Source organism: Mercenaria mercenaria, chromosome 5 (assembly GCF_021730395.1).
Source record: "Mercenaria mercenaria strain notata chromosome 5, MADL_Memer_1, whole genome shotgun sequence".
NCBI lineage: Eukaryota > Metazoa > Mollusca > Bivalvia > Venerida > Veneridae > Mercenaria > Mercenaria mercenaria.
In genome coordinates, this window is record NC_069365.1 from 75,924,785 (window position 1) to 75,940,893 (window position 16,109).

At 35.0% G+C, this 16,109-nt stretch overlaps 2 protein-coding genes across 2 annotated transcripts; both read left to right on the top strand.

Moving 5' to 3' along the window:
* Positions 1 to 1,031: 1,031 nt before the first annotated feature.
* LOC128557375 (heat shock 70 kDa protein 12B-like) lies at positions 1,032 to 3,308 on the top strand. The gene is made up of 4 exons (XM_053544695.1): positions 1,032 to 1,250; positions 2,550 to 2,703; positions 3,029 to 3,244; positions 3,289 to 3,308. Exons 1-4 carry the CDS (start codon positions 1,116 to 1,118, stop codon positions 3,306 to 3,308), a joined length of 525 nt encoding a protein of 174 aa, XP_053400670.1. The 5' UTR covers positions 1,032 to 1,115.
* A 46-nt stretch (positions 3,309 to 3,354) lies between these two features.
* On the top strand, positions 3,355 to 4,357 carry LOC128557507 (heat shock 70 kDa protein 12A-like). The gene has a single exon (XM_053544898.1). It carries the CDS (start codon positions 3,358 to 3,360, stop codon positions 4,099 to 4,101), a length of 744 nt encoding a protein of 247 aa, XP_053400873.1. The 5' UTR covers positions 3,355 to 3,357; the 3' UTR covers positions 4,102 to 4,357.
* Positions 4,358 to 16,109: the final 11,752 nt, after the last annotated feature.

The window sequence follows — 16,109 nt, forward strand, 5'->3', positions numbered from 1 at the left end:
TGTAATATATTTGCGTGACTTACTCAAAAGGAGAAAAGCCTAAGGTCTCTGCTGTAATTTCTAGATAAGTAAACAATGCATCAGTCAAATACCACGGGCTCTCCGTGGCAAAACTATTGTCACTGACTTTGAATCACTTGCCCCTTACCTTTGTATATTCGAAAGATCCCTTTGGTCGTAGAATTCTTTCGTTAGGGAAACATCCAGATATTTTACATGCCCAAGGAGGTCAATGAATCAATCAAGATGCCCGCCTGTGCCTTAAATAATGCCTTAAGATGCATGGAGTCTTCTCCCTCGTCGTCCATGAATAGGTAAAATGTCACCATATCACATATTGTTATGTTTGCATTATAGGAACAGAAACAAAAAGTCAGATGACACAAAGTCGTCCGCCTGTTTGAAAATTTAGGAGAATTTTATCTCTATTGATATATTTATTACTTACTTGGACCATCACTATTTGAAAGTTCATGGTAAACCTTATGAAATTTTATTCTTACACTGTTTATTAAATAGTTTTGCTTCTCGTCACAGAAATTTACTTTATCTCTTTAGAAACTTTAAACGGACAGTCTCCTTGGCCGAATATTTAAAGTCGCTGACTTCGAATCACTTGCCCACCATCGATGCCAGCTGGCTTACGGGGGGTCTATGGTTATACCCAGGTGTCCGCCTGTGTTGAAAATATGCACAGAGAGGCACCTAAGAACCTTCGCAACCATCAAAACCTGGAATGTTAACATATAACCTATAACTGTGTAGTTGTAACGTTGAACACTACACAGAAGTTAAAATGAAAATGTTTTTTGTCAGTGTCTTCCTTCATGACGTGAAACTTTCACTGTGTTATGAATGAATTTGATTTATAACTGAACTTTGTAATGTTTAGCATTTCTGCAGCTTATAAATACCGTAGTATATTCGTGGAATACTAGTATAATAAAAATACGTTTTGTAGAAATTTGAATTGCATCGACAGTGCATTTTAACTTCATATCGTATTTCATTTTCGTTTTCAGAATACTTGTGGCTTATCAACACAAAGCACAATAAAGGACACAGAGGGTCGCGACTTTAGTGCACTGGCAGTGTTTGCTTATTCCTTAGACTATATGAAGAGGAAAATTATTGAAACAATTGGAGAAAAGTTTCCAGGTGTCAGGGAAGATGATATACATTATGTATTAACAACGCCAGCAATATGGAGCGAACAAGCCAAATTGTTCATGCGAAAGGCGGCAAAAAATGTATGTCTTATATCATTAGCTCGACTTTTCGAAGAAAAAGTAGAGCTATTGTACTCGCCCCGGTGTTGGCGTCGGTGTATGAGTCGGCGTCGGAGTCGGCGTCGCCCGATTGTTAGAGTTTTTGATAAAGTCAAATATCTCTGTTACTATCAAAGCTATTGACTTGAAACTTAAAATAGTTATTAACTATCAAATTCTACACCAGGAGAAACAATCCCCATAACTCTTATTTGAATTTTGACAGAATTATGCCCCTTTTTAACTTAGAATTTTTGTTAAAGTTTTTGATAAAGTCAAATATCTCTGTTACTATCAAGCTATAGTTATTGCCTACCAGGATACGCAATTTCCATAACTCTGATTTGAATTTTGACAGAGTTATGTCCCTTTTTAACTTATAATTTTTGGTTATAGTTTTTGATTTAAAGTCAAATATCTCTGTTACTATCAAAGCTTTTGATTTGAAACTTAAAATACTTATTTACCATCAAAGTCTACACTAGAAGAAACAATCCCCATAACTCTTGATTTGAATTTTGACAGAATTATGTCCCTTTTTAACTTAGAATGTTTTGTTTAAAATTTTTGATAAAGTCAAATATCTCTGTTACTATTAAAGCTTTTGACTTGAAACTCAAAATAGTTATTTATTATCAAATTCTACACCAGGAGACACAATTCCCAGAACTCAGATTTTAATTTTGACTGTTATGTATCTTTTTAACTTGGATTTTTTTTTACTGGCAAAGCTCTAATTCAGAGTCAAGCACTGAGAAAAGTCGAGCGCGCTGTCTTTCGGACAGCTCTTGATTTTATTTTATATTTGCTACATCTATATATTTTCAGTCTGTCGATTACTTTGATAATAGAGTTTGACCTATGTTTAAAACTGTACTTCTTTCTTCGAGAACTGACATACCTCAGATCCCCTCTTTCAATTCCAGTTTCTAAGTTTTGTTTTCTCGTTTAGGGCAAAGCCGTTATATTATACAAACTTGTGACCATACATCGCTTTCCATTGAATTGCACTGTGTATCATTGATTTTTCCATGTGCACCGCCGTAAAAATACATCTGCGGCAATCTCTAATTAATTCTTGTAATTATAACATATGTTCGTAAATGTTGAGTTTTGCTCAACTAGGAACTATAGGGCGTGGACGGTAGCTTGCATTTCCGCTACCGCCCATGAACAGGCTCAATCAAACTGAACCTGCAACCTTTTCGTTTATGTCGTGTTGGGTGACTTGTCGTTTTCTACTTTTTTCTATTTTACCGTTTTCTTCCTTTTGATATAAAGGCACACATACCAACAGAAAGATTACGTATAGCACTTGAACCAGAGTGTGCGGCTGTCTATGTTCACACAAAAGAGTTACCTGCTCTTGATATGATGACACAAGAAGAAAGGGCGATGAAACCAGGATCATGTCATGTTATTATTGATTTAGGCGGTAAATAAATCACTTCATGTTTCCGATAAAAATGGATACATTTACACCTCCTTTATCAAGTATAGTTTTCTGGCAATTTCAAATAAAGATAAAGATATATTAACGAAATCTATCATAGATGAATGATGTAAAGTTTAAACTTTATTAATTAAGCAATAACTTGATTTAAAAGAAACCTAAGGCGTGTAGCGTTTCGTGTCACCCCGAAACCCACCACTGACATGGTATGAGATTTGAATTCCCTGCTTCTAGTTCCACATTCTGAAATCTTATTACTTAACACAATTTTTCTCACCAACGTTTCAAACGTTTTGTTTACTTACAGGAGGCACTCTCGATATTGCTGCCCATCGAGTTAATGGTCATTGCCAATTTGAGGAGATCATTCCGCCTGACGGAGGTCCCTGGGGTGGAGACAACATAAATATGAAGTACGAGCAGTTTTTAGTAAGAATTTCGGGAGGTCCAGCATTTGCAAAATTTCGAGACAACCACATGGATGACTATTTAACAATGCAACGCCAGTTCGAAAACAAGAAATGTGCTTTCAAAGAAACTGGTGACAATTCGAAAGTTACGATTCAGATTCCAAAGTCATTTCGTAAACTTCATGAAAAACACAATGAGGAGAAACTAACCGAGTCAGTTCGTCAAATGCCCATTTCGGACGACGTTGAATTTAAGGGAGATAAAATAAGAATTAAAACTAAATTATTTCGTAGCTTCTTTACCGACACAATCGACGGAATTTTAGAAACAGTTGACGGTGTACTGTCAAAAATCCCTGAGTCCATTGATACTATAATTTGTGTGGGTGGGTTTTCAGGCTGTCAGCTACTGAAAGACGCATTTCGTGCGAAATTTCCGGACAAGACTGTCATCATACCACCGGAAGCTGTGACGTCAATCATGAAGGGTGCGATTATTTTCGGACGGGATCAGTCTGTTATTAACAAACGCATAAGCCGACACACGTACGGTTTGGACTGGAATGAAGATTTTGACACAGAAATCCATGACCCTAACAAACGTGAGGAAACAGATGACGGACATGTCTGCAGAGATATATTTAGAAAATTGATCGGAAAGGGGGACCAAGTGCCATACGATGAACCGACACAAAAGATTGATGCTTATGTGAAATCTAAATACCAAAATGTGATAGATTTTCCATTCTACAGGTCAGAAATTAAAGAGAATCCAAAATATATTGATGAAATAGGGTGCCATTTAATGGGCACAATGCGAGTGTACCTGGGAGAATCAAAAGTCAAAAGTCTAGACAGATGTGTGAAACTGAAAGTATACTTCGGGGCAACAGAACTCAAAGCTGAGGCTGAAGATGACACCGGAAAGAAATATGAAGTAACAATTAACCTTGAAGAGACACAAGTTTAGTTTGATCACATTCACTCTGACATTTGTACAAGAAATAAATATCAAATAACATTCAGTCTTGAAGAGAATGTGAAATTAGGTTGTAATTATTTCATATTAAGCCTAATGACACTGACACTAATATTAGCACTGACACTAATATAAATATGAAATAACATTTAACCGTTATGAAACCTCAGTGAAGATCTTTCAGTCTGAAGAGGACAAATAATTGTCATTGGAAATGAATCTGAAGGAATATTTAACATTAAAGAAACCCGGATGAACTGTTAACAGTGCAAATAATATAAATCAATTAACTCAAACTTGAAGACATGTTTAATAGTAACAAAATGATAATGAAAAGACTATCTTGAAAATAATAGACACTAATAGAGCAGGAAAAGGAAAAAGGTCGAAGTTAGTTCAAACCGTTCAAATGAAATATTAAATTCTAGTTTGTATCTTTAAGATAGGGATACCTGTGCTTAAAGGGTGATAACTCTCTTGTAATGTTACAGGTGGAGTACCATTTGAAGTTTTCAAATATTATCTTGACTAAAGCTATATAAAAAGTTTGTTTAAATGAAACATATTTTATGTTTTATAGGACTATTTTACCGTTTAAAACATATCTGTAAAGCGATAAAGGCAAAAATAAAGAAAGATAAAAAATTAATGTGTCTTTGCTTCTTGGCAATATATAAATTATCAAGATTATTCAATTATCATGCAGTGAGTTTATAACATTTAAAGCAATTCGAGGTAACCTTTGTGTGTTAATATCGGTATTTATATTTGAGGTTTGATAAGGAAAGGATGTAATTAAAAAATTCGAGAAATATCAAGATATTTTAGAATGATCATTCACATTTTAACTTTTTCTCCGCTGTTATCGTACACTTCTTTGGCGATAAATAATCTGAATTAAGATTTTTTAAATTTGAGTACAAGGAAGCACTTTTAAGAGTTACTGTTAGCATTATCAAAATATTGTATACTTTTTGGTGTTCATATTGGCGAAAAATCTTAGAGAAAGCATGATTGGGTGGTTAAAAGACGTTTACTTTCGAATAACATTCCCTTCACCTCTTTAAGTTGAAAACATAATATAAGTGACGCAGATTTTCATGTGATCGTGGGAGCAATCCAGATGGCTTACCTAAGATTACTGGTTCTACCTAGATGACTGTCTCTTATGGCACGCAGTCGCCTCCGTGGTCGAGTACTGATGGTCGTTGACATTGAATCACTTGCTCTTCATCGATGTTGGTTCAAGTCTCGTCCAAGGCGTTTAATCCTGCATGTGAGGAAGCCACCCATTTGGTTTATGAAAGGTCGGCGTCATTGATGAAATAACACACGAAGGGGCACCTAGGGTTTGTCTTCAAAATCAGACCTGGAAAATCGACATATCACACAGAACTTAGTCGAAGCTACGTTAAACCCAACAAAAAGTAATGGCAGCTGGGACCTACCTATTTCATTGAAATCTGACAAATTGTATTATTCCTTAAATGATCCGATGTGAAATTTAATCAAACAAAACAGAACAACAATATCCACTACTTGAAGACAATTTCATCTTGTACATCTATATTTAAAGTTCTTCGACACTTCAACACAGTTAGGACATATGGTCACTCTCTAGCTTTGAATGAGGAAGAAAACCCAGGTACCCTTCCGGTATTATTTCACGCATAAGTGTCCACCTGGTAGAACAATTGACTTTCTGCAAACCAACTGTATGGCACACATGGCGACCTTTGCAGCGCTCGAGCACAGAGACTATAGTCGAGTGATTTGATACAAACAACTTTGACCACTTAGCCACGGAGTAACCTTTTTGGAGGGAGTGCACTTAAGGAATAGCTAGATAGTGAAAATGAAAGGAAGATTGAATATCGAACTTTCAATTTTCTTAGCTATGCAATGTACTATTTATTAAGTTTTATCAGAAATCTAGTTCATACATAGCTTTCTATCAGAGTAAAACGTCTTTTGTTATTCTTGTTCTTTTTCCGTTACGGCTTCTTTTTGTTTTGGGCCTACTTTGCGATGCATGGTTCTATCTCTGTGCTTCCTTGAAATCAACCCTTACCTTTTATCTTTTAATGGTTTCCTTTTCATAATGCATGTAGTCAGTTATGTACATTATCACCGGGTATTCAGTCGGAAGGACAGCCCGACCATTTTGAATCCTAAAATATATTCAACATTAGCTGAACCAATATGGATGAAAAACGATTTTAAAAAAACACCAATGGTCATGTTGATAAATATAAATATTGTCACTTCTAGTTAAAAATAGCCCGGGCTGAGCTGTACCACACTGGATAACTTATCCTGACGCCCGCTGGACAAAAGTCCCGCTGTAAATGGGTAGGTAGAGTTTTTCATTTATTTCTATTGGTACAAAGCCAATCCTTGCAACTCAACTCGGCAGTTTTGTTCAGGAATGGACAATGCTTATATTTACAGCTTCTGGTCTGAAAACGGTCGTTATATTTTTAGAAATTACCTGACAATTTCTTCAGTCTGAAAACCTTGATTAAATGTCTTTCCAGTGACTGACTTTCCTGACAGGGTAGACTTAGTACATAAGGATGGAATACAAAACATTTTTGACACTTTTAGCTCTTTTTGCAACTACTGGTCACTTTTTGCAATCACTTGTCAGTTGTCAATGCTACGCTGTGGCCATAAAAAGTGTCTCCAGGTTTCATCTCCTGTTATTGACAACGTGCGATCATTTAAATTTGAGGATCTTTTCAGCGTTTGTTTAGCACATTTGATCCTTTCGCTCCTCGGGTAACATCTGAGGCCCCCATCGGGCATAAACTTTCCTTAAACCCAAGTACTTGGTGAGAATTTCATGAGTTCTCCCCGTTGACATATTAAGGAAAGACACTATCTCGGACATCGTGTACAGTGTAGGCACTGGAACTTAAAATACATTCTTCAAGTAAGCACTATCTGTTTAGATATATATGTAGCTAACTGCATCAAAGTATACAGGTATACAGTCTGAAAAAAAAAATATTTGAAATAACATTTTTTTGAAAAATAGTTATTTGAGCTTTAAAAAAAAAATCCTGGTTAAAATAATTGGGAAACAATGGAGACAACTCCGCTAAAACATTATTGTAGGCTTATGTGACTGTTTATATAGTATCTCATGCAAACCATGCACGTTTTACCTCTAGACTGGAAAATAACCATGCATAATTACTGTAACGATCATCACTTTATATAGAAAATTATGTAAAGATCAAATCAATAAATGCCCTTTGGAAAGTATGATTACCTTTGCGGTGACATTTGTCAACAAACATACATTTTTTAAGAAAAGGTTAAAACTTACAAAAATTGTTGAGATAGCTATTGCTGGAAAGTGAAGAATCTCTGCTGTAATGTAATACCTATGTTTATAATTTTCTATTTTGGTATTTCTTTCGGATAATTAAGATTTTAACTGTACATTTCAAAAATCAGACGATACTTGTCAACTTTGCAGTAGCTTCGGGGTGTAAAACATTCGTTAATATCCAAGTTTAATTACCAGGTGGACAGGAAGTGAAATAATGTGTCTGTTGTGTTTTCCTGTATAACACTTTATAAACTCAATATACTCTGTGATCTGGGAGAGACTGCCCAAGTGGCGGACTAAGGGACTTGTTCCCGCTCTCATGAGCTGAAACTTAATAAGCTTTGTTAAGAGCTAGTTTGAAATATATTTATAATTAAGAAATGTTGTTAAATAGATCTGTAAACAGAGCTGTTTTAAAAGACTTATTGAACATTGATTATATTCATGAAATTAGACTGAACATTTATAAGTTACTGTGCAATGCTCTTCGTAGAAAATAAATGTTAGAACTGTTGTAATGTGTTGTGTTCAAGACAAGATTTAGGCACAACGTAAGAAATGAAGGAATTTGTAATGTAATACCTATGTTTATAATTTTCTACTCTGGTATTTCTTTCGGATAATTAAGATTTTTACTGTACATTTCAAAAATCAGACGATACTTGTCAACTTTGCAGTAGCTTCGGGGTGTAAAACATTCGTTAATATCCAAGTTTAATTACCAGGTGGACAGGAAGTGAAATAATGTGTCTGCTGTGTTTTCTTGTATAACACTTTATAAACTCAATATACTCTGTCATCAGGGAGAGACTGCCCAAGTGGCGGACTAAGGGACTTGTTCCCGCTCTCATGAGCTGAAACTTAATATTAAGCTTTGTTAAGAGCTAGTTTGAAATATATTTATAATTAAGAAATGTTGTTAAATATATCTGTAAACAGAGCTGTTTTAAAAGACTTATTGAACATTGTTTATATTCATGAAATTAGACTGAACATTTATAAGTTACTGTGCATTGCTCTTCGTAGAAAATAAATGTTAGAACTGTTGTAATGTGTTGTGTTCAAGACAAGCTTCAGGTACACAGACCAAGTGTTACATTACACTGCGAACAATATATATGCCTCAAATTATGGGAAATATATTTAGAACCATGAGAAAATGGGGAAAAAATAATTCAGTACTGTTTGATGCATGTCTGTGTTATCCTGTGTAGCAAGTAACATAAATAACTTACTTTTTCATTACATTTATTTAACATGGATAGGATTGTGATTGACAATATCACTCTATAATTAACATATTGTTTCCCTTGTGTAAAGAGGGCTTATGGTAAGTCTCTATACCTTGTGTCTTTATTAATCAGGATTCATACAGCAGCAATGTTCCTTGACGTCACAGCTGTTTTGGGTCTGCCAGGACGAGAAATGTCTATCTTTAAAATTTACATACCCACATGTGAACAGTGATCTCTGATACTGCAGACTTTCCACCGGAAATATGCATTTTACTGAATATCTGCCATGCAGAGATTTCGAAAGTACAACATACTTTAATGTACATTCTGATTGCAGATTTTTGTTCACCTTTCATAGCTACAAGTACATGCGTTCATAGCTACATGTATTTTGCTTAGTGTTTGTCACTGCACTGATACAAAATTAAATGTTTCGGAAACGGGCGCAAGTTTTATTAAATCTTTGCTGGGTTATAAAGGATTGATTCATGTATCACACAAGTAAAACACGAGTTTCTTGCATGTCAGACTTCTATGGAAGAGCGATAATGTCATTCTTTAAAGAATAGCCGCCTTCGTAGATGACCCTAGTAAGAACCTTTGTTGAGGGTCAGCAGTTAGGTTTTTCTCCTTGATTTTAGCAAATTGATTGCTTTTGACAAAGACCTTACTGCCATCAGTTGCAACTTAATTACAGCAGGTTCTTTACATTTCACAAAATAAATATACAATGCAGCCTCTGCAGCATGATAACATTGCATGGCCAGATCCCTGAAATCGTAATAATTGCAGAATACCCTGGCAAAGACTTTTCGAATGACCTCTCTTTTAACACGCATATTATCAAAATCTGCACATCAATAAACAGAACAATATGTTTCATAAAACGTAATGTCCAAACTTAAAGCCAAAACGTTAAAGAAACGTAACAAATCTCTTTGTCAGGCCTCATGTAGACTTGTTTTCATCAATCTGGTCATCCTTCACTAAACTCAGTATTACCAAAAAAGGAATGGTGCAAAGAAAAGCAATGAGATGGATATATAACCATTTTCCACCTATGTCTTATTAATACATAAATAGCTTGGTTTAAAATCCTGTAGAACAGACAAACACAATCTGTACAAGTCTTCCATTCAGTACTGCAGTAGTAGCTATTTTTGTCCTATCTGATTTCGGAAAAAAAAACAGGAGATTGACTCGTCATACCTAACCTGTAGCCTATATAAATAAATTCATACAGTCTCCAATTATTATAATTCTATCTTTGTACAGGCACATTTATCTTATGGAACATCCTACCGTTCGAATGTGTCCGCCTGTCAATGCTTGAATCTTTCAAGCAGACGGTGTTTCTTAGCACTTTTAACTACATTTCCATTAACTATAGCCAACAATTTTACCCAATAATCGACCCTAAAAAAATGACTCCATTGCGCACTTTACTGGAACCATTGCGCACCATTGCGCACTTTAGTTCCATTGCGCACTTTTGGCGTACCGGTCTTTTTGCTACTTAAGATGCGTGAGGTTTTTTTTACAAATTCGAGGAAAGTGAGACAGAAAAGAATGTTTTCTGTGCCTGTGGACAAGTGTGGTAGAAAAATGAGGGAAATCTATCGTATACATCCATTTGAAAGTGAGAAACTGGTCATTCTTGGAAGTGGCTAGGGGTCCGGTAACCGGACCTCTAGACAACCCATGCAGAGCAATTGATAATTTATGAACAGGCCGGAGACTTCCCATGGCTGGCCCGCACTTTATAAATTATAGTCATACGGCCTAAAAAAATTCTTCGTTTCCGGTAACATGCTCAAAAAAATTAGGGTAGATAGGTCGGAAAATTTTTTTTTTTTGGATAAGGGAGACTTTTTGGAATTTTTTTTTGTGTCAAAAAATGAATACAAATAAGGGGGTTATGTCTTTAGAGCATCAGTAAGTTGATTTTTATCATCACTGGCCATGTTTAAAGCATAAAAAGTACAGTTTTGCAACTTTTTGTTAAAAAGTTGAAAAAAATATTCTCCAAGGCCATAAAAACATTTAGGGTCGGGCCAAAAATTTAGGGTAGGTCGGGATACCGGAAACAAACAATTATTTTTTTTACGTCTACTAAAGTCAATAACAACTTCCCTTACAGAAATATTATAGTTTGCTGCGAACACTTGCTGCGATCATGCCGCGAATATCCGGCAAACATGCCGCGAACACTTTTGATACAATTGGTATATTGACACAAACAAAAGTTCCAAAAAGTCTCCCTTAATAAAAAAAAATTCCAAAAAAAAAAAATTTTCCTACCTACCTACCCTATTGGCTGAGTGGTTAAGGTTGCTGACTTCAAATCACTTGCCCCTCATCGATGTGGGTTCGAGCCTCACTCGGGGCGTTGAATTCTTATGTGAGGAAGCCATCCAGCTGGCTTACGGAAGGTTGGTGGTTCTACCCAGGTGCCCGCTCGTGATGAAATAATGCACGGAGGGGCACCTGGGGTCTTCCTCCACCATTAAAGCTGGAAAGTCGCTATATGACCTATCATGTGTCGGTGCGACGTTAAATCCAACAAAATAAAATAAATTATTTAACGTCGGATATGAATTTAACAATTAACATTAGCTTAAAGCTATTTCCCGACAAACAAATGATATAGTAATAACAAAATAAGATGAAAAAATAAAACAGCTGTAAAGAAAAAGCACAGTCATAAAAGAGCAAGGGAAGTAACTCTGTAACAGTACATATAGGTTATATAGCAGTAATTCGGTCAAAAATGTGCTTCCGTGGTGTAGTCTAAAGAAGTCCCTAATAAATAGATCCTAATTTTTCCATTTTTCGCGCATTTGCGCTTAAATCAGGGGCCAAATGGGCTTTATTTCACTCGTGGAATGAATTCTATATAAAATAAGACACTTTTCATGCTAATATTCGCATGTTTTCATGTCGTTTACTTGAAAACGAAAGTAGGGTGTTTATTCTGCGGACCGCTTTCTGAAATGCGGCAATATGAGGGTACCTGACTTGGTACTAGGACAATATGGACCATGGGACAATACGGACCAGACAACTGGACCATATTTGGGACAACCTGGACCACGTTTCAGAACGAACTGAGCTGTGTTTTTTAAAGTTCTATACCACTATTTTGTACCACTACGGTAGGTTAATTGACTGTCGTTACATGACTGAAATACTGTTAAAAGTAACATTTACATATATGGAATGCTTCTCGAGCTCCTAAAGAAATGATTTCAATACTGGTGATAATTCATTATATGATATATATATTTATGTTATTTTATCCGCGCGGTGACGGTTAAATAGGACCATTTTAGAGGAATAACTGAAATATTGGTCACATTATAGGTGTACACAGTACATGTACGGTAATAAACAAAACAGAACAGATCTGTAGGAATTCAACTAGTTACTCTATACACCATGTCTTTCATTTGCTGTAATTTCTTTCCTTTTTTACCATCGGTCAGACATTTATCATCATATTTTATGTATTTGTAAATAAGTAGAACATTTCAAAAACTATCACCGAAGCTCTTAATGCGATGTCTGCATTATTTTATTCTGAAAATTCAGCACGCTATTTCTTTTTCTTATAATTTTTGGCTTTGCTTCCAGTGTCTTCCTGTCCAAAACAAAAGCTGAAAACGAATCAGATCGTAACAATTTACACATCTGACACTTGGTTTCATACAGGATGTCCTTGATTACATTGTGAAAAGAAAGCTAGTATCTTGGAACTGAAACATTAGTCATTCATATGTTTTACAAATTAAAATGTAAAAATAAAGATATAAAAACATCAGAAAGGTTGCTTTAGATTTTTTATAATAGTAACATTAAGGCACATTCAGTGAAATATTGACAATATACATTTCCATATCTTCAAGCTACACCAGACGAGGAAAAAAGAAGCAAACAAGTTAAAACATAAAAAACACAACAACTTACAGTACATATTTACATAAAATTAACTAAACTAAGACAAACTAAGAGAGGAGCACATTATTAATAATAGGCTTTTAAAAGCTCTGGACAAGCCTGTTAGGGGTTTTCTAGGGGTACGGACCTCCTCTTTCTAGAGATAAAGGGTTATTTACATCTTAAATTTTGTTGAAAATGAAATAACAAAATAAAAGACTTAACCAGTGCTCACTTAAAACTTTGATCTAAATGATTAACAGATACCAGCATTCGCCCGGTTGTTTACATTTTCTTTTAAAACTTTAATAACCGAGGTACATGTACTCCAAATGAATACAAGTTGTTCTGTGCCGTATTATAAAATAAACTGTTGATGACAGATTAATGAGTGAATGAATTATATTTGATATTCAGCAGAGAAAAAAAAATAGGCATAATATTATGCATCTATTTATTTTGTTATTTAACAAGGTATAATGATAATCAGCACGGAACTGATTGTTTAATAATCAATTAACCAACATTAAGTAAAAGAAACTGTTTGTGAGAACATCCCTTGCATCTTGTAACAGCTAGTTATTTTGAATGTGTGGAAAACATATATACCATAAGAATTAATTATTTTTAGCTCGACTATTCGTAGAATAGGGGAGCTATCCTACTCGTCTCGGCGTGAGCATTAGCGTTAGCGTGAGCGTCACACAAATGTTAAAGTTTGCGTTCCACCCCAAATATTTTCAAAGTCCATTGAGATATTGCTTTCATATTTTGCATACTTGTTTAACATCATGACCCCAGTCTGTAAAAAGGAAGAGGCAACTCTATCAAGCATTTTGACTGAATTATGGCCCCTTTCCGACTTAGAATAAATGTTAAAGTTTGCGTACCACCCCAAATACTTTCAAAGTCCATTGAGATATTGCTTTCATATTTTGCATACATATTTACCATTATGACCCCAGTTTGTAAAAAGGAGGGGGCAAGTCTATCAAGCATTTTGACTGAATTATGGCCCCTTTTCGACTTAGAAGATGCTTATTGTAATGTTAAAGTTTTACTCATTGCTTATATTATACTATCAAGCACAGAGAATAGTCATGTGCACTGTCCACTGATAGCTCTTGTTAAAAAATACTGTTTTTAGATCACAGAGCACAAAGTGCTCAAGGTGAGCTATTGTGACCGGTCATTTTCCGGCATCCCTCAGGGTGCGTCGTCAGTCTTGCATCATCAGTCAACATTTGCCTTGTGAACACTCTAGAGGCCACATTTGTCACCTAATCTTTATGCAACTTGGTCAAAATGTTAGTCTTGATGATCTCTAGGTCAAGTTTGAAACTGGGTTATGTGGGGTCAAAAACTAGGACAGTAGGTCAGATCAAAGGAAAAGCTTGTGAACACTCTAGAGACCACATTTTTTACCCAGTCTTTATGAAACTTGGTCAGAATGTTAGTCTTGATGATCTCAAGGTCAGATTTGAAACTGGGTCATGTGGGGTCAAAAACTAGGTCAGTAGGCCAGATCAAATTAAAAGCTTTTGAACACTCTAGAGACCACGTTTTTGACCCAATCTTTATGAAACTTGATCAGAATGTAAGTGTTGATGATCTCTAGGTCAAGTTCGAAACTGGTTCAGCTGGGGTCAAAAACTAGGTCAGTAGGTCAGATCAAAGGAAAAGCTTGTGAACACTCTAGAGGCCACAGTAACTGTTGTGACCCAATATTTATGAAACTTAGTCAGAAAGTTTGGCTTGATGATTTCTAGGTCAAGTTTGAATCTGGGTAATGTTGGGTCAAAAACTAGGTCACCTGGTCAAATCAAAGGAAAAGCTTGTGAACACTTTAGAGGGTACATTTGTGACTCAATCTTTATGAAACTGGCTCAGAATGTTTGTCTTAATCATTTCTAGGTCATGTTTGAATCTGGGTAATGTGGGGTCAAAAACTAGATCACTAGGCCAGATCAAAGGAAATCTTTTCAACACTAGAGACCACAATTTAAGTTTGAAACTCATGAGAATTAGTCAGATTGTTTGTTTTGATAATCTATAGGTCAAGTTCGAATCTGGGTCATGTGGTGTCAAAAACTAGGTCACCTGTCAAATCCGTACCCCTAGACACTTCCTTTCTTTAAATGAATAAGTAATGATTTTGTATAGTTTTAAATGTTATTTACTTAAGATAACAATATTTATCTGATTTTTCAGTCGATAAAACAAATGAGATCATGTTTGTATAAAAATCCGTTGATATTCTATATTTAGAAATGATAAAACATTGATCGCCGAACGTCCATGTTATTTTGTAAAAAGTGTTGTTTTTCTAACGGCCTAAACTTAAATTGTTAAAACACAAATTTATATAATATTTTTGAAGAATGGAAAGCTTATAAAACAAGCAATTTATTAATTAATTTTGACTATTATTTCGAAATAAAATGGATCTAAGGCCTAATTATGAACGCTTAACTACTGTTTTTCTAAAAGTTTTGAACATCACACTGCCGCTATTGAAATTAAATGTTGTTTAAAACAGTTATTCACTAAAAAAAATATTTGAATATTAAAATATGAAAATTGTAAGTATTTCAAAAATGCTTTAATTTTAAAAATCCAGTGAAAAAAAATGTTAAGATTAAAAAATTCCGTTCAAATAAAAGCCACCAGATGAACAGATTTTAATGAGTGATGTCACGGCGACCTCGCCATTAACGATTTCGGCAAACTTTCATTTTATCGGCTGAATAATGCAGTGATTTATTGTAAATCTTTAGTATGTATTCACACAAATTTATTTTGCAGATAAGTATCGATATCTTTTAGTAAATAACATTAAAACTATATAAAATCATTACTTATTCATTACGAATCTATCACCGGGCGGCTAGAAAATACCTTGAGGAAGTGTCTAGCTGTCCAGTAACTGGACGGCTAGAACGCATATCTGTATTGTACAAAGCAGAGAATTTTTAGTCACGGTGTGCGAAACGGAGTACAAATATGTCCGAATAATGGGCCACTTTCTGACTATATTGGAGAGCTACCAGTGGTGAGCATTATTATCACATGTATGAAGAATAACCTAGTGCATAAATAAAGAGCCATATATTTATTCTTCTGCCTGAAAATGCAAAATAATAAATTGCTTCCACACATTTCTGTTTATTTCAAGAAGTATGTAAAAAGTGTGCGAAACCAGGTACAATTGCTCTACATGGTAAGACACAGGAAACTGAAGTAGTTATAATTTTTTAATCCCGGGAAAAATACAATCGCAAATTCAACAAATAATTAATAGCAATTTGTATGCCGTGGTCGGAAGCTTTTATTGTTTTTTTTTTTTTTTTCTCGGGACTGTTGAATCAAAACAATAAAAATTCTAGTATTTTAGACTTGTATCATGCTCATGATTTGTTACTTCTTGAGTCCCGGGAATCGTACGCAATCGTATTTTTCCTGGGAGTTAAGAATTTTAAATACTTCTG

Bases quoted from the DNA above. Each gene is read 5' to 3' on its own strand.
- LOC128557375 (XM_053544695.1), top strand. From the start codon at position 1,116: ATGAAGAGGAAAATTATTGAAACAATTGGAGAAAAGTTTCCAGGTGTC. The intron at 1,251-2,549 runs GTATGTCTTATA...TTTGATATAAAG, and splicing joins TGCGAAAGGCGGCAAAAAAT to GCACACATACCAACAGAAAG. The intron at 2,704-3,028 runs GTAAATAAATCA...GTTTACTTACAG, and splicing joins TGTTATTATTGATTTAGGCG to GAGGCACTCTCGATATTGCT.
- LOC128557507 (XM_053544898.1), top strand. From the start codon at position 3,358: ATGCCCATTTCGGACGACGTTGAATTTAAGGGAGATAAAATAAGAATT.